The sequence below is a fragment of the Martes martes genome, assembly GCF_963455335.1.
Source record: "Martes martes genome assembly, chromosome: 17".
Taxonomy (NCBI): Eukaryota; Metazoa; Chordata; class Mammalia; order Carnivora; family Mustelidae; genus Martes; species Martes martes.
The window spans coordinates 25,973,345-26,000,606 of NC_137905.1; the positions used below are offsets into that span (position 1 = coordinate 25,973,345).

General features: G+C 44.2%; 1 protein-coding gene across 2 annotated transcripts in view; it reads left to right on the forward strand.

Moving 5' to 3' along the window:
- The first annotated feature begins 3,354 nt into the window (after window positions 1-3,354).
- Window positions 3,355-27,262, forward strand: part of GOT2 (glutamic-oxaloacetic transaminase 2) — a 28,287-nt gene continuing 4,379 nt past the window's right edge. The window contains exons 1-8 of one of the 2 annotated variants that reach the window (XM_080827957.1): window positions 3,355-3,547; window positions 16,843-16,999; window positions 18,688-18,816; window positions 21,727-21,786; window positions 22,552-22,713; window positions 22,944-23,048; window positions 24,386-24,536; window positions 25,010-25,175. In XM_080827957.1, coding sequence (XP_080684083.1) covers window positions 3,459-3,547; window positions 16,843-16,999; window positions 18,688-18,816; window positions 21,727-21,786; window positions 22,552-22,713; window positions 22,944-23,048; window positions 24,386-24,536; window positions 25,010-25,175 — 1,019 coding nt within the window. In that variant the 5' untranslated portion in view covers window positions 3,355-3,458. The remainder of the gene's footprint in view (window positions 3,548-16,842; window positions 17,000-18,687; window positions 18,817-21,726; window positions 21,787-22,551; window positions 22,714-22,943; window positions 23,049-24,385; window positions 24,537-25,009; window positions 25,176-27,262) is intronic. The other variant, XM_080827958.1, reaches the window with a different exon arrangement.

Here is a 27,262-nt window from a genome sequence, read left to right on the forward strand (position 1 = left end):
CTGGGCGGGGAGTTGATGCAGAGCTATAAAAGCCAGGCCCCACTGAGCACCTGGGTGGTTCAGATGATTGAGTGTCTGCCTTTGGCTCAGGTCATGATCCCGGGGTCCTGGGATCGAACCCCGTATCAGGCTCCCTGCTCAGTGGGGAGCCTGCTTTTCCCTCTGCCTCTCTCTCTCTGTCTCTCGTGAATAAATAAATAAAATCTTAAAAAAAAAAAAAAAAAAGCCAGGCCCCATTGCCCCAGTTCAGGACAACTCTTTGGGGCCGTTACAGTCTCAGAGCCTTGTTACTGCTATTGGCATAGCTTCTCCTTCTACCCAATCCTGCTTCCTTCAACCCCCCAGATGTTGATCATCAGAAGGCCCCCCAAAAGAGTCATGAGTCTGTGCGGAACTCTCCTGTTCTTTTAGGGTCTTCAGTCCTCTAGACTGGGAGAGACCAGCTCTTTCTACCTGCAGCCTGAAGGCTGACCCACAGCATCTACCCTCTAGTCTGGGCCTGGAAAAGAAGGCCCGAGAGGATTCCTGGACAGGCTGCCAGAGGGCTGACTCAGGGGCCGGGAGCAGACTGAGGATCCTCCCAAGTGTCTTTAATTGGTGACGTTGGTAAAGGGAATCTACCCTTCATCTGTGCTTTTGATTCCAGTCTCAAACCCTAGCGGGCTATGGGACCTCCAGCAATTCTTCCCTCTCTGGCCTCAGATTTTCCGTATGTGTAGTGGGAAGCCTGGAACTGGGGACACAGCTTCCTGGGACACCTGTAAAGAGCTGGCAAAGTATGGTTTAGATCTGTGCTACTCAAATTGTGGTCCACTGGCCAGCAGCTTTGGCCTCGCCTGGGAACTTATTAGAATAGCAGAAGGGCAGGCCCCTCCCACGACCTAAGGAATCAGAATCTGCATTTTCCCAAGATGCCTGGGAGGTGCTGATGCACACTGCTGTCTGAGAAGCACTGTCCTAAATGAGCTTGGAAAACCTTTCCGTTTCTGGAGGTCTATAAGCTACAACTTTAACAGAATCAGAGTAGAGAATGTGGGGCTTTTGGTTGAGAGGCGTTATTGATTTGCCAGGGAAGCTTCTCCTTTGTCAACCCTCTGGTGACACGAGATAGCTCCCTGATTTCCATAGCTAGAACCGAGTCCTCCTTGGGGACCCTCCCCTGGCTCCCTCTCCTCCATCTGATCTTTACCACATTCTTTAAAACATTGCTAGTGCAAGGAGCCTGGGTATAGCAGCCTTCTCTCTACCTGCTCTCCCTACCTCGTAAGGGTTGACCCTTCCCACCTATTTTTCCCACCGGTAATTCAAATTAGCTGTTGCATGAGAAAGTTCAATATATATATTACAGAGACCAGTATAAAAAATACACACATCCAAAATGCTGACCACTGTTAATATTATCTGTAATATTTTATGAAGCAAATATGGCAAAGTTGTGTCATTCCCTCCACCAGGCAAGCACCCTCTTAAACCCTCCCGATCCTGTACTGAATGTATCCCTGGTGTATTTTTTTCAAACGTTTACATATGTTTACAAATGACTATATGAAATGTTTTATATATGTTAGAATTTTATCTAAATGTTTCTGCAACTTGCTTTTTTGTTTTTGAGGTTTATCTATGTTGATAACTATAAATTGAGATCATTCAGGGCCTCCTGGATGGCTCAGTCCGTTAAGCATCTGCCTTTGCCTCAGGTCATGATTCCAAGGTTCAGGGATGAGCCCCGCAACAGGCTCCCTGCTCAACAGGGAGCCTGTTTCTCCCTCTCCCTGTGCTACTCCCTCTGCAGCTCCCCCTGCTTGTGCTCTCTCTCTCTGTCAAATAAATAAGCCTTTTTCAAAAAAGTGAGCTGATTCACATCAGTAGTTCTATAGTACACCATCATGCAACTATAACAGCACATCTATTTAACTACTGATGAGCAACTCGGTTTCTCCTGTGCTTTTCTTTTGTAAACAATGCCTATATCCTATGCATGTGTGAGGTCTCTAAGGCCTATACTTGCAATTATAATTGTTGGGTCTTAAAAACAGTGATTGTTACGGGTTGAAATGCATCCCCCCAAAATATAGGTTTAAGTTCCAATCCCAGGTACCTGAGAATGTGACTAATTTGCAAGCTGAGTCTTTGCAGATGCAATTTCATCAATTTAAGATGAAACCATTAAGGTGGGCCTTGATCCAATATGAGTCATGTCCTACAAGAAAAGACCCAGCCGTACACACAGGAAGAAAATATCCTGTGAAGACAGAGGCAGAGATGTAACTACAAGTAACTACAAGTCAAGGAGCTGCTTGATGGCAAGGACTGCTGGCAACTGCCAGAAGCTGAAAGAGAGGCAGGGAACAGACTCCCACCCCAGAGACTCCAGAAGGAATGACCCCTGCTGACACCTCGATTTGGGGCTTCTAGCCTCCAGAACTGTAAAAGAATAACTTTCTGTTGTTTCAAATCATCCAGTTTGTGGTACTTTGTTACAGCAGCTGTAAGAAGCTAATCTAGTGCTGGAATCAAAAGTCCTGGCCTCTGGGAGCATAGGTTAAGGCCAGAGAGAGAGCAGATGAGTCTGGGACTGTCAACGGGGGCTGGACTGGGAAAGACCTAGAATACGACCTTGGAGAGGTGTTTGGATTATTCATTCAGGCAAGGAGATAAGTTAAATCGTAAAGGGACACAGTTCTACCAGAGGTTTTTAGAAGTGTCAGAGAAACAGCTGTTCTTTCGAGCAGACTTGATTGAATCATTCAACTTCTGATATCTCCAATGTACTCACTTTTTCCTTCAGAAATAATTAACTCCCTTCCACACACAACTGCAAGGATTTGACAAACACAAGTTTGTCATTAATAACCACGGGTTATCTTGTGCTACTAAACCAGGCCGTTTTTAGACATAATCGGCTAATCTCACTTAATCCTCACAAATACCCCCACGAGACGGCCCCGTTATCCTCTACAAACATGGATAAAGAAACTCGGGAAGAAGGTGAGGCGATTTGCACTTCACGAAATATCCCCCTAAAGATTGAGGACCGGCAACCTTGCTTACGGGCTGTACAGCAGGAAGCAAATTACTTCGCCTACATCAGCCTACATTTTCTCAGCTTTCAAACTGGCGTGATAGCGGGTGTACTGTCTGGTCCGTCGTGATCAAACGAAAGCTTTTCAGGCGCTGCGAACCGCGACAAACCGCACGGTCACCATACTCCGGGACCACGTGGCACGGGAGTGCAGACTCCGCGGCGAGCCCACACGCAGCGCCGTGCAGGAGGCCTCGCTGTCTGCGCTCCGGACGCCAGGGTGCGCTGTGACGACGCTCGGGACGCCGGACGGCCGCTCTAGCCGCCCCGGGGAAGTCGCTGTCCTTACCTTCAGCAGGAGCCCGCGCCTCCGTGTCTGCGTCCGCTAGCCCTGTGCTCCGTCCTGCAGCTACCCACTGCCTTCTTGCCGCCCACCATGGCCCTGCTGCACTCTGGCCGCGTCCTTTCCGGGGTCGCCGCCGCTTTCCACCCGGGCCTCGCTGCTGCGGCTTCTGCCAGAGCCAGGTAAGCAGGGGAAACTGAGAAGGAACCGGGGACAACAGGCCTGCCCAGCCGGGCTGCGGACGCCCCGGGACTTCTGCCCCCACCCCCCAAGCACAAACGCAAGTACCACACACACGCTTTCTCTGACGCCCCCTCGGCTTCACTGGGGGCTGATAATTGAGCGTCGGGGCCTCGAAGTGACCGTCGGGGTCCTACAGCCCTCCCCTCCCTCGCCCCCAGGACCGTAGGAGAGCGTGCCAACGCGTTCCCCGGGGGTTAGAAAGTGTGGCCCTCTACGGCACCCGGACTCCCGTTCACGGGTGGGGGGGGGTCACGAGACGCGGGTTCGGCGCCGTGGGGTGGGGGAGGGGTGGCGAGGGGAGAACACATGGGGCTGCAGTGCCGGCCGGTCTGGCGCCGATTGGCTGAGCCCCCGAGACTGCCTCGCGCCGATTGGCTGCGGCGCGGAGGGGCGCGGGTGTCCTTGATGGGCTACCCTGGGGCACGGCTGGACTCACCTGTCCTGGCCTCGTTCGGGCCTGAGCAGGGTTGGCAGGCTTGGAGCATGCTGCTGGTCGTGGGCCCGGGGATAGGAAGTACATGGCAGGACGGCTCCCGGGGCTCCGGCTTTCAGGCCCAGCTTTCGTTCCTGCATCCACTGACCTTGGTGCGTGGCATCCTTTCTCCCGACCCCGCACCCGAACCCCCGTGTTATTGACTCAGTTGCCGGTGACCCCTGGGTCGTGTGGCCTTCGCATGGAAAAGAGTCAAGGTGTAGTTCACCTCCCTTTTGTTTGACTGTAGGGAGGTCGCGGTTCTTCCTCTCCACCTCACTCTGCACTCATTTAGTAAGTAAATAGTTCGTCACCTGTTTCTCAGAGCCAGGTGCTGGATCAGATGCTAAGTTTGAGTGAGAGACGGGTGTAGCTCAAAAAAATTTCAAAGACGTAATTTCACACTGTGTGCTAAGTGGTGCGACAAAAAAGTACGTAGTTTAGAACAAATTAGCAATTCCTTCCCAGTGGAGACCTGAGCCTGGCAATTAATTCACTCAAGAAGGCAATTTGGGGAGCGCCTGGGTGGCTCAGTGGGTTAAGCTTCTGCTTTCGGCCCAGGTCATGATCTCAGGGTCCTGGGATCGAGCCCCACATCAGGCTCTGCTCAGCTCAGCGGGGAGCCTGCTTCTTCCTCTATCTCTGCCTGCCTCTCTGCCTACTTGTGATCCCTCTTTCTCTGTCAAATAAATAAATAAAATTTAAAAAAAAAAAAAGGCAATTTGGAACAGTATCCTAAAGTACCACGTAATGAGGAACCTAGGGTCCAACCCACCTCCAGCTAGATACTGGCTACAAGAAGCAAAGCCTTGGCCGTTATGGGTGCCTTGATTGTTTGCATGTCGTCTTCAAGCCAGGGGAACAGTTTGTCCTTTATGCAGCCTCACACTGTTGGCAGTACAGTTTTGCTTGGGCTCTCACATTTTCTCTCTCCCTGATTTAGCTCCTCCTTGGCCCCTTGTCAAGGTATGCTCTTTAAGCCAGCCTATCTAGTGGACCAGAGTTAGAGAGGGTTTATCATTTATGCAACTAATATGGAGAAGAGAAAAGGGTGTCTGAAATGATGGGCAAGAGAAAGTCTTTCAACATTGTAGTGATCTTAAAGTAATTACTGTTGTATAGATTTGGCTGGGTGGCTTAAAGCTTAAAGTGCTTGGTGAAAATCCCTATGGGTGTGACCTTTTAGTCATTCTTTGAGTGGCTGACTCGCTTTTCTTTTGTCTTTTCACAATGAGAATATAAGTTCCGTGAGAGCAGAAACCTTACCGACTTTGTTTACTGATGTAAAGTCTTAAAATGTTTGAGCATCTGAAGCTGAGAAGGTATTGTTCCGGTTTAAACAATGATACATGATTGAGTGATAGAGCCAGATTGCGTATCTGGTGAACTGGTAACTGTTCAGACAACAAGGAAGTGAGAACCTGCATTGCTGCCGCTGTAAAAGTAATCTTTACCAAAATCCAAAGCGAAAACATTTAAAATAAACTCAGCTAATTGAAGTTTCTTTTCTTTTCTTTTTTAAACAGCTCATTTGGGGGCACCTGGGTGGCTCAGTGGGTTAAAGCCTCTGCCTTCGGCTCGGGTCATGATCCCAGGGTCCTGGGATTGGGCCCCACACTGGGCTCTCTGCTCAGCGAGGAGCCTGCTTCCCTTCCTCTCTCTCTGCTGCCTCTCTGCCTACTTGTGAACTCTGTCAAATAAATAAATAAAATCTTTAAAAATAAATAAATAAACATTTTTACTACATTTTTTTTTACTACATTTTACTACAATTCAACCTTGGCAGTCACTATTCTAAAGGATTGTAAAGGATAATTCTCAGGATTTATCCTATGAATTAGTTAATAGGTGTTGGGTCATTTAGATGGAACTCTAAGTTCAAATGTTTCATTTAGCTACATTTTTTAAACAGAAAGCACTCAACATTTAACCTTATCTTCCTGACTGCTGTGAAAACATAGTGACATGAGATCAGCCTTAATCCCAGGTCAATGAAAAAAGGAAAATACGCTCATGTATTTTGATTTATAAAATGATCTGTTCTTAATTACTCTGGTTATTTAATATTTAGTGAAATAACTAAAGGAGTATCATGAGACCTTTTACAAAGGCAGTGTGCTCTCGCTCTCAAATAAGTAAAAATCTTAAAAAGGGGGGTACTTCTGGGTTATTCAGTTGGTTGAACATTTGACTCTTGGTTTTTTTGGCTTGGGTCATGATCTCAGTGTCATGGAATTGAGCTCCATAGTTGGGCTCTGTGCTCAGTGGAGGGTCTGCCTAAAGAGTCTCCCTCTGCACCTCCCTACCCTCACACTCATCTAGCTCGCTCTCAGATAAATGAATAAAAATCTTGGGGGGAAAAAAAGGGCAGTGTACAATAGTAGTATAATAACCAGTATTAGAAATCAGAATTATAGGGACACCTGGGTGGCTCAGTGGATTAAGCCTCTGCCTTCAGCTCAGGTCATGATCTCAGGGTCTTGGGATCCAGTCCCGCATCGGGCTCTCTGCTTGACAGGGAGCCTACTTCCTCTTCTCTGTCTATCTGCCTGCCTCTTTGCCTGCTTGTGATCTCTGTCTGTCAAATAAATAAATAAATCTTAAAGGAAAAAAAAAAAGAAATCAGAATTACAGTATCATCTTTGCCATTTTTAGCTCGTGATCATGAACAAATTAACTTCTCTCCTTATTTTAAAACAACTTCCCTCCTTATTTTAAAATAAGAGGGGCACCTGGGTGGCTCAGTGAGTTGAGCATCTGTCTTCAGCTCAGGTCATGATCTCAGGGTCCTGGGATCAAGCCCCGCATCGGGCTCCCTGCTCAGCGGAGAGTCTGCTTCTCCCTCTCCCTCTGACCTTCCTCCCTGCTTGTGCTCTCTCTCTTTCTGTGTCTCAAATAAATAAATAAAATCTTTAAAAGAAAAAAAGAAGAATGTGAGGAAAAGCATATTTTTAAACTACAAAGCACCAGAGAGGTTCCCAGAAAAATTGCAAGGCCTTTGAATTAGAAATATTTTATTTGAATAGTTTTTACCTAACATGTTTTGGTTTGCTGGTCCCCATTGCTCAATGGCTGAGGCTTTGCACTTATGTCCAAAGTACATTGGTAGGAATCAGTTTGTAGCCCACAGGTTATCACCATCAGTTTTGTCCCTAGAACATTCTTGTTTTCATCTATTACTGTCCCTTGAAAACATCATGGTTCTTACATTGTGTGCAGAGTCTTTACCCTTTTAAGGAATGGAGGATGAAGGGCACAGAGATTCTGAACATGATTACTGATGTAGAACTAATCGAATCGAGTATCCCTGCTCCTGTATTTAGATTAAGATTCAATATTGTAAAATTGCTTTTAGAATTTTTAAAAGATACACTCACTCTTGATGAGATCTCTGCCAGAAAACTCAAGGGTATAGTTTCCATGAGAATCTCTGTGCTCCGTAAACTTTTGAAAGAACTTGATGGGGGTGCCTGGGTGGCTTAGTAGGTTAAGCCTCTGCCTTTGGCTCAGGTCATGAACTCAGGGTCTTGGGATCGAGCCCCATGTCGGGCTCTTTGCTCTGCGGGGAGCCTGCTTCCACCTCTCTCTCTGCCTGCCTCTCTGCTTACTTGTGATCTCTCTCTCTCTCTCTGTCAAATAAATAAAATCTTTTTTGAAAATAAAGAAGGAACTTGATGAATAAGTACTTTTCACACTATTTAATAAGAATGGTGCCTTCTGTCCTTGTAGCTTGAGGCAGCAGTCCTGTCATTGTTGGTGAAAGGCCTTAGAGACAGAGATATCTTTTTTGAAAATGAAAATTGCTTACTGGAAGTTTTCTGTAATATGTCCTTGACATTCAAAGTACTACTTTCACTCATCAGTTAATGACAGTGATGTATAGAGGCAGGTGGCTACATGTCTTCAGGATCTGAATTGTGGGTAGGAAATAAAGGAAGCTTTCTTCAGGCCCAAGTCAGAAGTTGCTTCAAGGTATCTGTTTCTTACTGTTGCTTAGACACTGAAACAGCTAAGCAGCCTACAACAACGAAAAAGAAGAGAGGGATTTTGAGTCCTGGCAATAGAGACCGTGAGGAAAAAGGATGGTAATAATGTCCCCCAAGACTGTAGAAAAACTAAGTAGAAATAATTGAAAAGCAAGAAAGACCTGTATTTGGTCATAAAAATTATAACCATATGCTTCTTGACTTTTATCTACATACTTGCCTCATCAGACACCATACTCGGGGCACAATAGTTATAAATGAAAGCATGAAAGTAATAATTTAGTAGCAATGATACCAGCTAACAGCAAACACTCACTCTGTTCCAGGCTCTTAGTGTTTTATATTTAATAACTCCCTTCATCCTTCTAACAACCCTGTAGGATAGGGACTGCTATGCCCTCACTTTACAGATAAGGAAAGTTGAGACTTAGAACTTAATTGGCTTGCCTGTGCTCACCCAAGCTGGTAGGCAGCTGAGCTGTTACTTGAATCCATACAGGTTGCCCAGTACTAACATTTCTAAGGCAAGCTGATAAAAGCCTGGGAAATCCAAAAATGGAATAATTTATCCTTCAATAACAGAATTAACTATATGTAACAATTACAGCTGCTAACACTCAGGCAGTTTTCAAGGAGTCAGAAGAGTATAAATTTAACTCTAGTGCTGTGCTCAGCCATCCAGTGTGCCTCATGGAGGAGTGAGGTGTGTGAGTGCTCACTGGCCACTGACAAGTTCAACAAGAAAACCATTTTCAAGAAGGAAGTTCTCACTGAGCTTGTCAGCATGGTGAGCACAGAAAGCTCTCACTGTGCTGTGCTAAAACATTTGATTGGTTAAGATGGCTTCCCTAGCTTCCACCTGTCACTTCAACACCCACCCCCCAAGCTCTTTTTCACCTTTAATTTTTATTCTTATGTCTCTGCTGGGAGTGCCTTGTTTCCTCCTGTTATCCTTAGCACTCACCTCATATGTCACCTCCTCCTGGAAGCCTCCCTAAGCCTGTTCTTTCTCTCCCTTCCCCATGTTATTAGGGCCTGTCCTCAAGGCTATGAAAAATAATATTCTGTGCTCTGAGCCTGACTTTATCACTGTATGTCCTCCCCCCACTGCAGCCTGCGTTGTTTAGAACTCCCTGCGGTCACCCCCCTGGGCTAAATGTGGTTGTGAGGGGTGGTTTTACTCTTCTTTATATTCCCAGCTCTTTGCACATCTCAGTGACTGGGATTTAGGAGATCATAAAGATTTTGTTTTCTATAATATGAAACTGTAAAAAGCTTTTTGCTTATTTGCCCTGAAGAAAAGGAGTAGAATAATCTTTTTTTCAGAACAGTAATTCACCATGAGTAAAACCTCAATTTTGATATATTAATGCTGCCTGGTGCCAAGAGAGTGTTTATTGGAAACGTGAATGGAGTTCCTTGGGTGCCCTCTTAGAAATCTCAAAGTAGTTTTAGGTGAAAGATAGCCTGAAAGTTTATGTTTTCTATATTTAGGATTCAATATGGGAAGGCCAAATCAAAAAAACTGTTAGATATTTGATCACTTGATTAAGATAAGATTGTGAGTGCCTGAGAATTAATCAGTGTTTACCTATTTAATTAAAATGATAGAACTTTAAAAGTAAACATGTAACATGATTATGAAACCATTTCATATGTGAGGAACTATGTTTTGTGTTTTGTTTTTTACTTTAACAGGGACATAGGAGAGTCAACACAAAGCATAAAGAAGTATTCTAGTAAAACAAAGAATCTCCACTACCTAGGCAGATTACACAGGAGGTAAAAAAAAAAAATAACGTTTTGTGTTACAGGTAAAGTCATTAATCACTAAACCAAGGAAGACTGAGCAAACTTTTTTTTTCTTCCCTGTTGTATGGTTCATCCTGAGCCTGCAGGGAGCAAGCTGGCCCCAGACTTCTCCAGGTCCGCATTTCTTTGCCTCTAATTCTTACGTGTCCAAAGACAGGACACACCTTTGCAGATGGGAAGACTGAGCAACTTTTAAAAATGTTAACGTGCGGGTGGCTCAGTTGGTTGAGTGTCTGCCTTTGGCTCAGGTGGTGATTCCAGGCTTCTGGGATCAAGCCCCACGTCGGGCTCTCTGCTCAGCAGGGAATCTGCTTCTCCCTCTCCCTCTGCCGCCCTCCCTGCTTGTACTCTCTTTCTTGAATACATAAATAAAATCTTTTTTTAAAAAATGTTAACACCTTTCATAGCTTCTTTTCAGACTCAGTTCTAATGAATCAAGACAAAATTCATTTTCCAAGTTTTGTCCTTAATTGCTCTTTCATATTTATTTAGAACAAGTTGCTACTTGAACACAGTGTAACAGTTTCTGAGTTTTATTTTCTGATACAGTAAAATATTGGTGTTACACTACACATAAATAAAAGCTGTTTCAGGCCCTCAACAAGTTTAAAGAATAAAAAAGGATCCAAAGACCAAAATGTTTGAGGACCTCTGCTTTAGGACAACACAGTTTTTTTTCCCTTGGAAAACAAAAACATATTCAACATTGCATTTCTCTGTCACAGTTGATCCTCCCATATTCTCAGCCACTCGTTAATAATAACTTTTAACCAAAGTAACTTCCATTTCACAGACAAAACCAAAGGGGGGGCTCTAATGTCAGTCCTACACAAGCATTTTAGCAGACCAGTCGACACACATAGTTCAGCTTCTACAGCCACACATATATCCTTTTTAAACTTTTCTGTGTGTATAAATATATATATATACACACATATATACATATACATATATGTGTATATATTTTTTTTCCCTTAAAATGACAACAAACAGGGGCGCCTGAGTGGCTCAGTGGGTTAAAGCCTCTGCCTTCGGCTCGGATCATAATCCCAGGGTCCTGGGATCGAGCCCCGCATCAGGCTCTCTGCTCAGCAGGGAGCCTGCTTCCTCCTCTCTCTCTGCCTGCCTCTCTGCCTACTTGTGATCTCTGTCAAATAAATCAATAAAATCTTTAAAAAAAAAAAAATGACAACAAACAACATGTTCACTAAAGTGACCCAAAGCTCTGGACTTCTAGTTTCCAGAACTGTGAGAAAATAAATTTCTGTTGTTTAAACTCCCCCCAAAAAATTGTTTTAATTAATAAAATCACCCAAGGCTATAACCTCACAAGCACATATGAAAATAGGAAATAAAATATATAAAAATTATGCTTAGTAATCAGTGTGTCTGTATCCTGTCTTACTTAGAAATTATCTAGGTTTCCAATAATTAAATAACCCATTAATTAATTCATAATTTATTAGTCTAAGATTTTAAGTTACTTAAAGATCTTGGAAATTATCTTCAAGCAGACATATTAGGAAATAAAATTACTGTTCTCCTAACCAGCCATAACTCCAGTCTAATGAGCAAAATATCAAAGTCCAGTAGAGGGATATCCTATAGTATGCCTGGCCAGTACTCCCCAAAACTGTCAGAGTAATCAAAAACAAGAAGTGTCTAAAACTGCCACCATAAAGAACAGCCCAAGGAGACATGACAAGTGAATACAATATGATATCCTGGGTGGACCTTTAGAACAGAAATAGGACATTGGGTGAAAACTGAAGAAATCTGAATAAAGTGTGGATTTAATAATGTGTCAATATTGGTTCATTACTTGTACAAATGTACTCTACTAATATAAGATGTAAGTAATAAGAGGAAATTCTTGGCGGGGGGGAGCAGGTGTTGGGAACTCTATAGTAGCTGCTTAATTTTCTGTAAATCTCGAATTCTTCTATGGGACGCCTGAGTGGCTCAGTCAGCTAAGCATCTGGCTTCATTCAGCTCAGGTCATGATCCCAGGATCCTGGGATTGAGCCTCGCATCGGGCTCTCTGCTTAGGGAATATGCTTCTCCCTCTCTCACTCTCAAGTAAATAAAATCTTTCTAAAAAAAAATAAAGCTTCTAAAAAATTTAACCTACTGGGGTGCCTGCGTTACTCAGTCTAAGGTTAAGCCTCCAACTCTTGGTTTCATCTTAGATGTTGATATTGGGGTCATGAGTTAAGGCCCACGTTGGGGTCCATGCTGGGGGAAAAGTCTATGAATGAATGAATCTAATAAAAGAAAAAATAGGGGCACCTGGGTGCCTCAGTCAGTTAAGCATCTGCCTTGGGCTCAGGTCATGATCTCAGGATCCTCAGATAAAGCCCCACGGCTGGCTCCCTGCTCAGCAGGGCATCTCCTCTCTCTTCCCCTCCCCTCACTTGTGTACTCTCTCTCCTCTCTCTCTCTCTCCTCAATTTAATAAAAATCTTTTTAGGGACGCCTGGGTGGCTCAGTTGGTTGGGCCGCTGCCTTCGGCTCAGGTCATGATCCTGGGGTCCTGGGATCAAGTCCTGCATTGGGGTCCTTGCTCGGCAGGGAGCCTGCTTCTCTCGCTGCCTCTGCCTTCCTCTCTGCCTGCTTGTGTGTTCGTTCTCTCTCTCTCTCTCTCTCTCTCTCTGGCAAATAAATAAAATCTTTAAAAAAAAAAAAATCTTTTTAAAAGGGGGCTCCTGGGTGGCTCAGTCAGTTAAGTGTCTGCCTTCAGCTTCGGTCATTATCTCAGGATGGACTATAGGCTCCTCTGCTTGGCAGGGAACCTGCTTCTCCATCTGCCTGCCTCTCCCCCTGCTTGTGCTTGCTCACTTCTCTCTCTCTTTCTCTCTGACAAATAAATAAAATCTTTAAAAAAAAAAAAAAAAGTATGTTAGCTTATAGTTCAGTAAACCAATGTAAATTTAGGAAAAGCAAAGCCACATAGAATAAAATGTATGCTTGTATCATACTTAACATGAATAAATAAAAGACATAACTAGTTCTATTAAACCAGTTAAACTAGTCTCAAAGGGGTTTATATCACTGATGTGAACTTGAATTTTTTAAACATTTCTGAGTTAGTTTCTTTAAGAAAAAAACTTTTGTCTAGCACATTTAAAGTACTAGAAATACAGTCTCTCTATTACACAATCAGAACAGAGCACGTTTGAGATTTTTTTTGAAGTGGAGCCCAATGTAGGACTTGAACTCAGGACCCTGAGATCGAAACCTGAGCTGAGTTCAAAAGTCAGGCCCTTAATGGACTGAACCACCCAGGTTCCCCAGGATTTTTATGATCTAAATTTATCAGTACCCAACAGAGCTGGAAAACATTTCACATTCAGACAGTCAGAGGGAAAACGAAAAAACCTTTCTGAATTACTGACACATAGAGGTCTTACAGCTCTACAGGTCTACAACTTTGGCCACAGAGCAAGAATGAACACAAATAAACACCGCACAATTCTGATAAAGAGCTGCAAAAAAAATTTTTTTAAGATTTTATTAGGTAGGGGCGCATGGGTGGCTCAGTTGGTTAAGCGACTGCCTTCGGCTCAGGTGGTAATCTGGAGTCCTGGGATCGAATCCCACATCAAGCTCCCTGCTCGGCAGGGAGTCTGCTTCTCCCGCTGACCTCTCTCCTCTCATGCTCGCTCGCTCTCTCTCAAATAAATAAAATCATTTAAAAAAAATTTTTTTTAAAGATTTTATTAGGTAATCTCTATACCCAACGTGAGACTCAGACGCACCCACCACCCCAGGATCAAGAGTCCCATGCTCTACCAACTGAGCCAGCCAGGCGCCCCAGAGCTACAAAATTCTTGATTTAAGCTTCAAATAAACAAAATCAAACAACAAACCAGATTATGCATCATCTCCCACCCAACAGAGAATAGATCTCTGCTACCCGTTTTCAGAGATTACTGAATGATGAGATCATAAAACCAGATTTACCATCATTGCTGCTGATGAGGGCTGGCTTATCGGCCTTAGGTGAACCAGAAACAAAGCCCCAGATTACTAGAGGTAGGAAACAAGCCAGAGAAACAGTTTTTGCCTCAGGTTCCTTCCTGGAGACCACAGGTGTGGAAGCCAATGCCCTGCCTCTGCTGGAGGGGCTTCTGAACCCAGGAGAATAAAGGTCAGGGTGGCACACAGCAAAGTAAACCCCAGCACTTGAGTGATGAGAAGTCAGGGCATCTGGCTGGCTTACATCGTCTTGGTAGGACTGCCTCATGTTCTACTCTGCATTCCTGTTGTCTGGACCTGACCGACGCTGACCGACGCCATCCATAACTTGGCTGTGGTGTCATCTTAATATACAGTGAAAGGGACACCCTTTAAAACCCCTCACCAAGGGGTGACACACTGGGAACAGATGAACTGTAGGCTCCAGTTTACCTCTTCCTGCACATTCCTCAGCGTTTCTCCCACTGTCCTCTACCTCCTGGCCAGTTTCTGCACCTCATTGCTCAGCATACTGCTGCCTAAGTTACCCAGTTCCATGGGCTTCGTGTCTTTGGCATCAACAAATACTGAGGGATGGGGCTGGGGATAACACTGGACCAAAGGGCTAGAACATCCTTTCCTTCTCCATATGTATAACCTTCTAGATCTTTAAAGCCTGAAAGCTCTACAACTTTTGCCAACCTCTCTCTTTCCAGGGAAGAGAACAGATTAGAAAATAGGGCTCCCTGGGCCCAGCCCTGCCAAGAGCAGGTTTCTTGGAATCAGGAAAAGCAGGAAAGATAAAGGCCAAATCACTGCCCCCCCCCCCAAGTCAGAAGCCATGTTTGGGCAGCTTGTTTGCTGATTAAGTTTTTCCAGATCATCCACCCCCACCACCTTCCAGCTCTGTTTTGCTGTATATTTTCCTTATAATAAAGGTAATTTTGAGGGGCACCTGGGTGGCTCAGTGGGTTAAAGCCTCTGCTTTCAGCTTGGGTCATGATCCCAGGGTCCTGGGAGCGAGCTGCTCAGCGGGGAGCCTGCTTTCCCCTCTCTCTCTGCCTGTCTCTGCCTGCTTGTGATCTCTGTCAAATAAATAAATAAAATCTTTAAAAAAAAAAAAAAGTAATTTTGAGGGGCACCTGGGTGGCTCAGTTGGTGATGCGTCCCAGGTCTTAATTTCGGCTCAGGTCATGATCTCAGTCGTGAGATTGAGCCCCACGTCAGGCTCAGCACTGGGCGTGAAGATTACTTAAGACTTTTCCCTCTGCCCCTCCTCTATACCCCCCCCCAACACTCAAAAAAAAAAATGTATTTTTTTTCCCCAAAAATAAAGTTATTTTTCAGAGGGAGCACAAGCAGGGGGAGGAGCAGTCAGAGGGAGAAGCAGGCTCCCTCCTGAGCAAGGAGCCCATTGTGGGACTCAATCCCAGAACCCTGGGTTCATGACCTGAGCAGAAGGCAGATGCTTAACTGACTGAGCCACCTAGGGTCCCAAGAAAATAAAGTTCTGTTGCCTCTTGAGATTACCGCAGGACACCAAGGAAAGATGAAGTGTACTTCCCTAACAATATAGTTCACCTGGCCCAGGTGGATGACCCCCACCCCAAGACTGTTAAGGGATAATTTTTTTTAACATTTTTATTCAAATTCAGTTAATTAACATATAATGTGTTATTGGTTTCAGAGGTACAGGCCTGTGATTCATCAGTCTTCTATAACAGTGTGCATTACATCACATGCTGTCCTTAATGTCCATTATCCAGTTACCCCATCCCCTCACCCCCCTCCCCAGGGGATAATTTTTTAAGGCAAAATCATGACTCTTATAAATACAGAATAATAAACATTGTCCAGCATTTTAATTAAGTAAGTAGTGAGAGGATCAATAGGATGTTACAAGTAGTTCTTGCTGATTTTTAATTCCGAAATCCTCGAAATTCTGTCTTCCTCTCTGCCCCTCCTGCCTTGTCCTGGTTTAGGCCCCAATCCCTTTATCTTTTTTGCTAAGTAATGAACCAGTGATCCTTCTGCATCTGCTCTTAACATTCTACATTCAGTACCCCACCTTGTGACCAGATGGGCTCTAAAAAGGCAAGGCTGTTCATGTCACTCCACTTACCTGATCAACCCGCCTCCCCCTGCCCCCCAAAAAACTTCAATAACTGTACATGTTCTCACTATATCTAAGCTGGAACACAGGAACCTGTGTTTTTAACAACCTCTGCAAATGCTACCCTTTAACAAGTTTGAGAACAGGCTAAAACCCAAGCACCTTTGCCGGGGGGGTGGTGGTTGGTGGTGTAACATTCAAGGACCGAGCAAGCAATGGTCCCTGCTTGCTTCTTTTTTTTTTTTTTTTTAAGATTTTATTTATTTTATTTGACAAAGATCACAAGTAGGCAGAGAGGCAGGCAGAGAGAGAGAGGAGGAAGCAGGCTCCCCACTGAGCAGAGAGCCCGATGCGGGGCTCGGTCCCAGGACCCTGGGATCATGACCTGAGCCAAAGGCAGAGGCTTTAACCCACTGAGCCACCCAGGCGCCCCATTTTTTTTTTTTTTAATTTATTTGACAGACCGCACTAGTAGGCAGAGAGGCAGGCAGAGAGAGAGGAAGGGAAGCAGGCTCCCCTCCAAAGCAGAGAGCCCGATGCGGGACTCGATCCTAGGACCCCGGGATCACGACCTGAGCTAAAGGCAGCAGCTTAACCCACTGAGCCACCCAGGCGCCCCTTGCTTGCTTCTCTTATGTTATCTTTTACCACTCTCAGTTTCTCACAGCCAAATTACATGAAATAGTCTTTGCCTGGGAATTTAGATCAGATTTGGACTGTGAAAGCCTACATATGCACCCTGTCCTCCCCAGGATGATGGGGGTGTCCCTCTTCTGCTCCTCATTGCATTTGCATTTGGTCTTCTGCCCTCCTCTGCAAAGTGCTCTGGCAGATTTGAGATGTCTCTGGCCATGGAAATCCAGCTACTGTATTTTCTTTTATTTCTCATTTCAGCTCCTGGTGGACCCATGTGGAAATGGGGCCCCCAGATCCCATCCTGGGAGTCACGGAAGCCTTTAAGAGAGACACCAACAGCAAAAAGATGAATCTGGGAGTTGGTGCCTACCGGGATGATAATGGAAAGCCGTATGTGCTCCCTAGTGTCCGGAAGGTGAGTTTGCTGTCTATCCTCTGCCTTCTTGGGGTGGATCAACTGAAGAGAGCTCCTGGAGAGTGGCAGAAAGAGCGCCAGGCTGGGAGTCGGGAGAGCTGGTTCCAGTTCTGGCACTGACTGCTTAAATCACTTCGGTTTCTGGGCTCTGGGCTCCTTGCTGTAAAAGTGACAGATTGGAACTATGTGGTCTTTCTCAAGATTGAACTTAAGTGATTATCTGTAAAGCAGACATGGTGTCGTGTTTAATCCTGAGGGTGCACAAAAGGACCAAGAATTTAAACATTGCCTCTTGATAATAAGAATAGCCCTTTGTGGATGAGGGTTACTGCCATTATTTTCCATTTCTCTCATGTTGATGGCCTTAATAAGCTCTCCCACACAGGCATGCTCTGTCCCTTCATACTGAACTACAGAATAATTCGCTTTATTTTTGTGACATTTTTATCGCTGTTCTTTTTGTTGTTAATCACTATAACTTTAAATAGTTAATTCCCCTAGAACATTTTTTTTAAGGAAAGCATGTGTTCCCTTTCCATATACACCTCCTCTGTTGATATATGAATGCTCTGTCACTTCCGAAAATGGGCTGGTGATGCATCCTTCCTCCGTTGAGCAGAACTGGGCACCGTGAGTGAAAGTTACAAAGGAATACTTCCGGGTCAGGGTACGGCCCTCCGTAATCATCTGAGCTGACCGCTCTGCAGCCCGCGGGCTCAGGCCCTCAGGAGCCAGTGAAGTAAGAACATGGGCTGAATGAACCCCTGAAAGAAGAAGTGTCTAAGTCCGTGGGAGTGTGAGTTAAGGGTCACCTCTAGAGCTCTCAGAGTAGACACAAAGGGTTCGAGAAACCATTGTGATGAGAAGACCAATTGAAAACTGCTGACTGCTGGGTCTCAGGTCATGCAGGGATTGCCTTGGTCTCAGTCCGACAGTTGGAAGTATTCAGCAAGGATTAGTCCGCTGGTTTGCAAGCTGGAATACCACCACACGCTTCTGTGCATTCCTTTGTCAGGTTTTCAGCCAATCGTGAGAGTTGTAGCAACAGTTGTCCCCCCATTCAACAGATGAAGAAACTGAGGCTCAGGAAGTTTACTAATTTAAGTTACTCGGGGTCACAAAACTAGTAAGAGATGGTCTCACCTCTTCCTCCAATCCAGAAGAGATGTGGCTGGTACAGTTAACTCTTTGAAGTTCTTAGACTGGCATTATACCTTGAAATACTTCCTTATGTATTTAGTTTGATTTTATCATCTTATATCTCTTTTAAGTGTTGCTCATAAACCTTGTTCTTGTGCATTCCAGGATGCCATATGTTAAGTATTAACCAAGAAAACATTGTGTACCCACCCATGTAAAACCTAACTGTAAAAAAAAATACAATTTTTAAAATCACAAATATTTGTGTTCTACATTATAAAATACCAAGTATTCTTTTTTTTTTTCTGTAGGGGTTTTTTATTTTTTTGTATATTTTCAAATTTTTTTAATTTCCAGTTAACATACAGTGTCATATTAGTTTCAGGTGAAGTATTTAGCCTTTTTCTTGAACAGTATTTCTGAATAAAAACAAGGCTTTACTTCTTTTATATTTAATATATAAACTAAATTTATTAAACATTAAATATTAATCATCATAATTCCAGGTAAGGAGAAGAAACTAAGCAGATACCTTTCCTCTTGTCTAGGCAGAGGCCCAGATTGCTGCAAAAAATTTGGACAAAGAATATCTGCCCATCGCGGGACTTGCTGAGTTTTGTAAGGCATCTGCAGAGCTGGCCCTGGGTGAGAACAACGAAGTGTTGAAAAGTAGCCGGGTAAGCAGAGCAGACTCTGGCATCATACAGAGTCTGTTTTTAAATTTAACAGTTTAAACAAATTTGAAATAATTTAAATAAATAAGATATATCACTTTGTGTGTAATGATGATTTTGAGGTGACCGCACTATTGCTAATATCTCTTCTTGAGAAAGTAAGTTGGTACTTATAAATTAAAAGATTCCATGTAGGGGCGCCTGGGTGGCTCATTGGGTTAAGCCTCTGCCTTCAGCTCAGGTCATGATCTCAGGGTGCTGGGATCGAGCCCCTCTTTGGGCTCTCTGCTCAGCAGGGAACCTGCTTCCCTCTCTCTCTCTGCCTGCCTCTCTGCCTACTTGTAGTCTATCTCTCTCTCTCTGTCAAATAAATAAAATCTTTTTAAATATATATATATATATCTATTTCATGTAACACCCATTCCGAAAAGGTAGCAATAATCCTGAAGGTGGAATAGTAATTTGACTCAAGAGTTGACCCTGCTCTGTGTGTTTATGTTCACTTTATACTGAATATGCTTTAGAAATGCCAAACTACAGGGCGCCTGGGTGGTTCAGTGGGTTAAGCCTCTGCCTTCAGCTCAGGTCATGATCTCGGGGTCCTGGGATTGAGCCCCGTATCAGGCTCTCTGCTCGGAGGGGAACCTGCTTCCCCCTCTCTCTCAGCCTGCTGCTCTGCCTACTTGTGATCTCTGTCAAATAAATAAATAAATAAAATCTTTTAAAGAAAAAAATGTCGAACTAGGTGCACCTGGGTGGCTCAGTCATTTGGGTGTCTGCCTTCAGCTCAGATCGTGGTCCCAGGGTCCTGGGATTGAGCCCTGCCTCAGGCTCTCTGCTCAGTGGGGAACCTGCTTCTCCCTCCCCCTCTGCCTCTTCCTTCTGCTCATTCTCATTCTCTGTCTCAAATGAGTAAATAAATCTTAAAAAAAAAAAAGAAGAAGAAGAAATGCCAAACTATGCCCAGTTTTAGGCCTATAATTAGCCGCTGCTCTCATGTTCTCGGCTTCCAGCTCAGATGGAAGAAGCACACAGGCACGGCTCTTGGGGCCAGGACCAGTCTGGCACTCCTCCGCTGCCCCTTCACAGCCAGTTGAGACATTAAAAGAAAGCAGACTCTTCTCCCTGCTGCCTCCCTTGTGTCTTGGGTCCAGAGAGCATCATGCAGCTGTGAAGGGGGGAGCACACATGTCTCCCTGGGGGGTCCTCTTATGGCAGAAGAAGATGGTACTGTACACAGACTTCGCACAAGTAGAGGTCTGTGTGCACCCCCAAAGAATGCACAGGCTCGGTCCTCCTGTAGAAAAGGAGCAAGCCCAAGGTGGCTGGGATGCCTCCGGGCCATTCAACAGCCCAGTGACATAGGGCCTCCAGCACCATAGTTCACTTTCCTTTGAAACAAATGTTTATTAATGGATACATTTGTATGTTTAAATATTTGTTTTCCTGGGCAAGTCCCGAGAAAAACAAAGTAGCAGAACTAAGCCAACATTTCTCCCCTTCCTGCCCGGAGACCAGAATAAATACAGTTTATTCACAAGGCTGGTCTAAGTCCACAGGTTAGATCAGGAGCTCAAGAGTAAAGCTACAACCTCCCCCACCTGCCCGGGGGTGAGACAGTAATGATCCTGATCCATGGTTTGATTGATATCCATGCAATCAACTACCTATTAACCCCTCATGAAAGCTTCCACTTTTTTCTGTAATTTTTCCTTATCTCTGTCGGTCTAGCTAAAGTAACATCAGCTTGTCTCATAAATTGCTGTTCCTTAATGAATTATTAGTATTATCAGATCCACAGTTAGGTTTGTTTGGTTTTTCTGGGCCTTTCAGAGATTTTATTTTTTAAGTAACCACTTCCCCCACTGTGGGGCTCAAACAACCCCAAGATCAAGAGTCCCATGCTCTACCAACTTACCCTGCCAGTTTCCCCCACAGTTAGATTTTTGTCACGGCAAAGTTCGCAGGGACAAACTTTGTTCTGTAAAGAGTTTGTTACGTGCCCCCCCCCGCCCCGTTTCTTCTACTGCCTCCCAGGCCAGAAAATAGGTTTTGTTGTTGTTGTTTTTTTAAAGATTTTATTCATTTATTTGACAGACAGAGGTCACAAGTAGGCAGAGAGGCAGGCACAGAGAGAGAGGGGGAGGAAGCAGAGAGCCCGACGCGGGGCTCGATCCCAGAACCCTGAGATCATGACCCGAGCCAAAGGCAGAGGCTTAACCTACTGAGCCACCCAGGCGCCCCAGAGAAAATAGGTTTATGTTTAAGAGAACCTTAAACATCTATGGTGCCATAGAAAAAAAAAAATCTGTGATTTCTTATTCCTTAAAGTTGACTGGTTTGAAAAAACAGATTACCTCAGGCACCTTCCTGTTACTCAAAAGATAATGTTTTCAGATTATGAAAACTCAGAGAATGTAACTTCTGAGCCTTTAAAATGTAGTGATCCTTATTATTCTCATAATAATAAGTTGACTTGCTTTTCAAGGAACTTTGATGTTCAGAGAATCGTTCAATAATGTAGTGACTGTTTAGTGTCTTTTTTTCTCTGTATAAATTAGCCCTTTCTCATGTGGGGGGGAGCAGTTGTGTCCTGAACATTTCTCCTACTAGACGATATGATACTGATTACAAGTCATGAGGAGTGAGCTTCTCTGTTGGCAAAGATGTTGGAAACTGAAGAGATGGCTCTTTTGAGAGCTCACAAGGAGAGTCAGTCTATCTCTTAGCAAATGGGGAAATGAAACAGTAGAGCTATTCTCTCATTTCCCAGGACCATTTGAAACGTCTTCAGCTTCTGAAGCAGGAAGGAGACTGAGTGTACAGAACAGTGCCTCTGTGGGCTTGGCCTCAGTTCTGTTATGGGCCTGTAGAGAGTATCACACCTCACTGACCGTGCTCTCTCTCCTTCAGTATGTCACCGTGCAGACCATTTCTGGAACTGGGGCCTTGAGGATTGGAGCCAGTTTTCTGGTGAGTCTGGAAATTGCTTCAGGGAAGAGCCATAAGAGAGTCTGTAAGTTGAGGATGGTGGGGTTTTCTATTGCCTGTGTGTTTGATGACCTCTCTCCCCAAAGCTGGAAGAGTTCCTGTTCTCTGACGAATGGAGTCAGGGGTAAGAAAAGTAAAAATAGGGGGCACCTGGAGTGGCTCAGTGGGTTAAAGCCTCTGCCTTCGGCTCAGGTCATGATCCCAGGGTCCTGGGATCGAGCCCCGCATCGGGCTCTCTGCTCAGCAGGGAGTCTGCTTCCTTCTCCCTCTGCCTGCCTCTCTGCCTACTTGTGATCTCCGTCTATCAAATAAATAAATTTTTAAAAATCTTTAAAAAAAAAAAAAGAAAGAAAGAAAAGTAAAAATACTTAGGAGAAATTGCAAGGAAGATAGAATAATAATAATAATAAATCTTATTTATTGGGCACATATCTGTTACTACCAGCTTTTGTTTTAACTCATTTAATCTTCATGGAGAAGATTCATTTACCGCCATTTTACAAACGAAGACAGTGAGGCCCGGACAAGCCCTTTGGCTACACAGCGAATATACTCATCAGAGCTTACATTCCAGCTCACACGGTCTCGCTGCTGAGTCATTACTATCTCTCACTCATAAAGATAAGATGAGTTTCAATAGAGAAAAATGTCTTCCTCTTAATGTCTTCATCCTAAAATGTATCAACTCTTTTTATTTTTTTCCTCTTCCTTCTTCACTTATCCATTCCCTTTCATCCCATTTTTTAGCAAAGATTTTTTAAGTTCAGCCGAGATGTCTTTCTGCCCAAACCGTCCTGGGGAAATCACACACCGATCTTCAGGGACGCAGGCATGCAGCTACATGGTTATCGATATTATGACCCCAAGACGTGCGGCTTTGACTTCACAGGCGCTCTAGAGGACATTTCGGTAAGTGTGACTTTCAGGGCAAGAGGGGTGAAGGAACAAGAAACAAACCTCCTTGTGAAGATGTGATGTTTCACAGCTGGGTCTCAGTATCTGAGTAAAAATACTGGGAATGAACTTATTTCCAGATCTCAGATTATCTTTGTTACTGATCCAAAAATCTGACCCTATGGCATTTCAGGTAAGTTATCTCCTTTCAGAGCTGCATAGTCACCTCTTGGTTGTCTCTTTAGAAAATGCCACAGCAAAGTGTTCTTCTTCTGCATGCCTGTGCCCACAATCCCACGGGAGTGGACCCCCGCCCTGAGCAGTGGAAGGAGATAGCAGCAGTGGTGAAGGTAAGGAGAATGAGCTGACTATCGACAGTTCTGTGTTCAGTAACTGGCCATAGATGCTTAACTGGGCAAAGTCTTAATGAGAATTAATTACCCTTGAGCCCACATTAAGTTGTCAGGAAAGAGCTGCTTACTTATTAATTAGCAATTTGGGTTTTGTTTTTGTTTTTGTTTTTGTTTTTTTTAAGATCTTTATTTATTTGAGAGGGAGAGTGCACGTACATGCATGCAAGTCGGGGGAGGTGCAGAGGAAGGGAGAAAATGTCTAGCAGACTGTGCTGAGTGCATAACCCAGTACGGGGCTTGATCCCACAACTCTGAGATCACAACTGGAGCTGAAACCGAGTCAGCTGCATAACCAACCAAGCCACCTAGGCGCCCTGCGTAATTAGCAGTTCTTAATTGATGGTACAGGAGCAGCTTGGAGATAATTTCTGTTCCTCAGCCTGGATGTTGGGAATTCTGAGGACTCTTGTCATTGGCCAGCCTGTCCAGTGGGCATCCACTGGCCCTAGGATGTCTGTCATTGGCACCTACATTTGTCCTGGCCAGGATTACATGTTCATCCTTTATACACTTTGTCGTGTCTCCTGCCCTGGCCTGTTTCCTCAGCATGGCCGTTATCATTCACAGGCTCAACTGTCAGAGAAGGCACTAGTCAAAATTTCAAGGGAGGAGGGGTGCCTGGCTGGCTCAGTTGGTAGAGCATGCAACTCATGATCTCAGGGTTATGAGTTCAAGCTCCACATTGGAGGAAGAGTTCACTTTAAAAAAAAAAAAAATCCAGTAGAGGAAGGTATTCCTGTTGCCCTGTGTCTCCATTTTCGCTTCTTTTGGTCTCCCTTTGTTTACATTCTGTTAAACCTAAGGTTCAAACAGAATGAAACAGAGGGGGGAAAAGAAAAAGAGAAAAAGAGCATTCACAGAGCACTTTGAAGATGAGATGGTTCTCATGAGTCCTGGGTAAAAGATGAGACTGCCGGAGTTACATTAACCCCAGAAGAGACTGATGTTGGTCCTGTGTTGACTGGACCAGAGTAATTACCCAGACTCCTCTGGGCCTCAAAAGAGCTTCCTGTTGGATCAAGCAGCTTTCTGGGAAGATTGAAATTAAGAATACCTTTTCTTAATGTCTTCTCGAGGGACCATATCCACCAAAGTAAAGAAAAATATATGATGATGTCTTAACTCAAGGAACATTAAACATCTCCAGATTGCCACCAGGAGGGAAGACTGCTCACTCTGTGTGAGGCAGATATGGTCCCCATAAGCACAGGCAAGCATGTGGGGCATCTTGAGACGGACTGCCTAAAGCTTTGCTCTTCTCTTTTCCTTCCCAGAAAAACAATCTCTTTGCATTCTTTGACATGGCCTACCAAGGCTTTGCCAGTGGCGACGGTAACAAGGACGCCTGGGCTGTACGCCACTTCATCGAACAGGGCATTAATGTTTGTCTCTGCCAATCCTATGCCAAGAACATGGGCTTATACGGTAAGCTCAGTGCGTGGTGTGTGAGTCCTGATAAGACTAAAGAAGTGTTGGAAGAGGATGCCACAGAGATACCAGTTTGGGGAGGGGGTGGTGCCTGTGTCCATGTGTGTGTCCGTGTGTGTGCATGTGTGTGTGTGTGTTACCCAGAGAAGACAGGTAACCTGGATTTTATTTATCTTAGTCACATCTTCGTTCATGTCTCTGAACTCCTCCGGCAGAGGAAACTAATAACAGCCTCTCTAAACAAGAAATGATGGCTCCACAAGCCAAGAAGATGGATGTCATAAAAAGACCTTTGAGTACTCAGACTTCCTGTTGCCTCTAGATTCACCTTACTGGTTGTTGAAAGCTTTTTAACAGATATTTTTGGGGCACTTCTGATGGAAGCATAGCGTGTAGCACATTGAATCATGACTTGCTTTCGCGTGTTAGACTGGAAAACTAAACAACAAGGTCCATGTGTGTCTTTCCAGGTGAGCGTGTGGGAGCCTTCACTGTGGTCTGCAAAGATGCTGATGAAGCCAAAAGGGTGGAGTCGCAGTTGAAGATCTTGATCCGTCCCATGTATTCCAACCCTCCCATCAATGGGGCCCGGATTGCCTCGACCATCCTGACCAGTCCTGACCTGCGAAAACAATGGTAACGGCTCATTGCTGCCCCCCTGCCCCCGCCACCTGCCTTTCCCGCCACCGAGCTTTCAGAGCTTGTTTATAGTTGGCAAGTCGTGATGTACAGTATCACCCGGCTTCCATATGTGGGCGGGGAGGAGGAGAGAGGGGTGTGATTGTGTTAGCTCATTCAGATACATCAGAGACAAACATAATTCGGAAACGGCAGGGTTTTTTTATTCCATTATCTCCACTTTAAGTAAAACCTGCCCCCTACTCAACTGAGGCTCAAATTGAAGTACCTTACATAGGAAAACTTAAATTTTTAAGAACACCGTATTTTTTGTTTTTATCTTAAGAATAGCTACCTCTGAATCAGTATTTCTGCTTCTTTTTGGTTTTTATTAGCCTTTCCATCTGAATCTCTTGGCACCTGTGCTCAAACTTAGTGTCACTCAGTCTCTTTGACCACAGTCCACATAAGACATATTTTGTATCATGACCCTGAACCCACATCCCTGTAAACATACACGTAACTGAAACAGTTGTCAAAAACTCAGTACTTAGGCTTTCTGTGTTCTAGTATTTTCTAAATGCCAGTTGCATCCAACTACTTGAGCACTAATGGGTCATGCCACACAATTTAGAAACCTTGCTCTAGATCAGAAGTTGGCAAACTGTTCTGTGGGTCAAATCTAGTCTGCCCCCATTCTTACAGAGTTCTATTCGGACATAGCCATACTCATTTTTGACGAATTACATGTGGCTGCTTTTGTGCCAAACAGCAGAGTTTAGTAGTTGTGACAGGGAGCAAATGGCATGCAAAACCTAACAACATTTATAATTCAACCCTTTATAAGAAGTTTGCCATGTTAACTGTACTGGAACTTAAAAAAATTTCAAAATGAGAAGTTTGCCAACCCCTGCTCTATGTATTTCAAAGTTAATAAAAAGCCAAGATGCCCATGAACAGTGTGATTTGTCGATAAGAGTTTATCTTTGTAGGGACGCCTGGGTGGCTCAGTTGGTTGAGCAACTGCCTTCGGCTCAGGTCATGATCCCAGTGTCCTGGGATCAAGTCCCACATCGGGCTCCTTGCTCGGCGGGGAGCCTGCTTCTCCCTCTGCCTCTGCCTGCCACTCTGTCTACTTGTGCTCACTCTCACTCCTCTCTCTCTCTCTGACAAATAAATAAATAAATATTAAAAAAAAAAAAAAAGAGTTTATCTTTGTAGCTGGTTAATTGAGAGGCTAGAAGATCCCTGAACAGCTTCTCAGGGAGAAAAGCTAAATCTGTTGTCTACTGTCTGCAAGAAACTTTATCTGCAGCCCCCCAGCTTATCACCTGACAGCTATTCTTTCTAATTTAAATTACTCCTGTGGAACATTGAACTAAGTCTGGTTCAGGGTAGTTCTTTTTAGTTAAATATACCCATGCAGGGCTTACCAAGAAACTGACTACTTTTTTATTTATACTTTTTTTCCCATTATAAAATTCATATGTAAGTACATTTCAGAAAGTTTGGGAGAGGGAAAAAACTCACTGTAAATCTAGTCATTAAAGCCCACCTTTTGTCTTTGTTCACTGTCTTCAAAGATCATGTTAACATACCATGTACTTTACTCCTATCTATACGTATGTTGTAGGTTTGGTGGTGGTTTTGTCTCTTTGAGTTATTCTAAGCTTTTTTTTTTTTTTTGAACTTCATATTTTTAAGTGGTTTTTTATATTTCCTAATGGTTTTCAAGATGTTTTTTTTTAACGTGTGCACTTCAGTACACCTTTGAAGTCTGTCATGTACAAAGGTAACAAAGGAACTGTGCTAGATGAGTGAGGCATTTTGGCGTGTGGGTAGTTTATTATCGGGTGAGAAAGGTACACATACAGCATTGATAAAAGAGACAAAGAATAAAGGCAGACCAAAAGAAGGGCTGTTGATTCTAGCAGGGTATAAAGGAGGATATAATGAAGACAGCAGCCTGTGAGCTGTGCCTTGAAGGGAGAAGAAGGCTTTCCCCTGCCAACCAAAGAGTAAAGGAGAACTGGACAGAGCTGTGCCTGAGGACACACAGGAGCACATTGTGCATCATATAGGGCGTGCTTTGGAAGTCCCAGGGA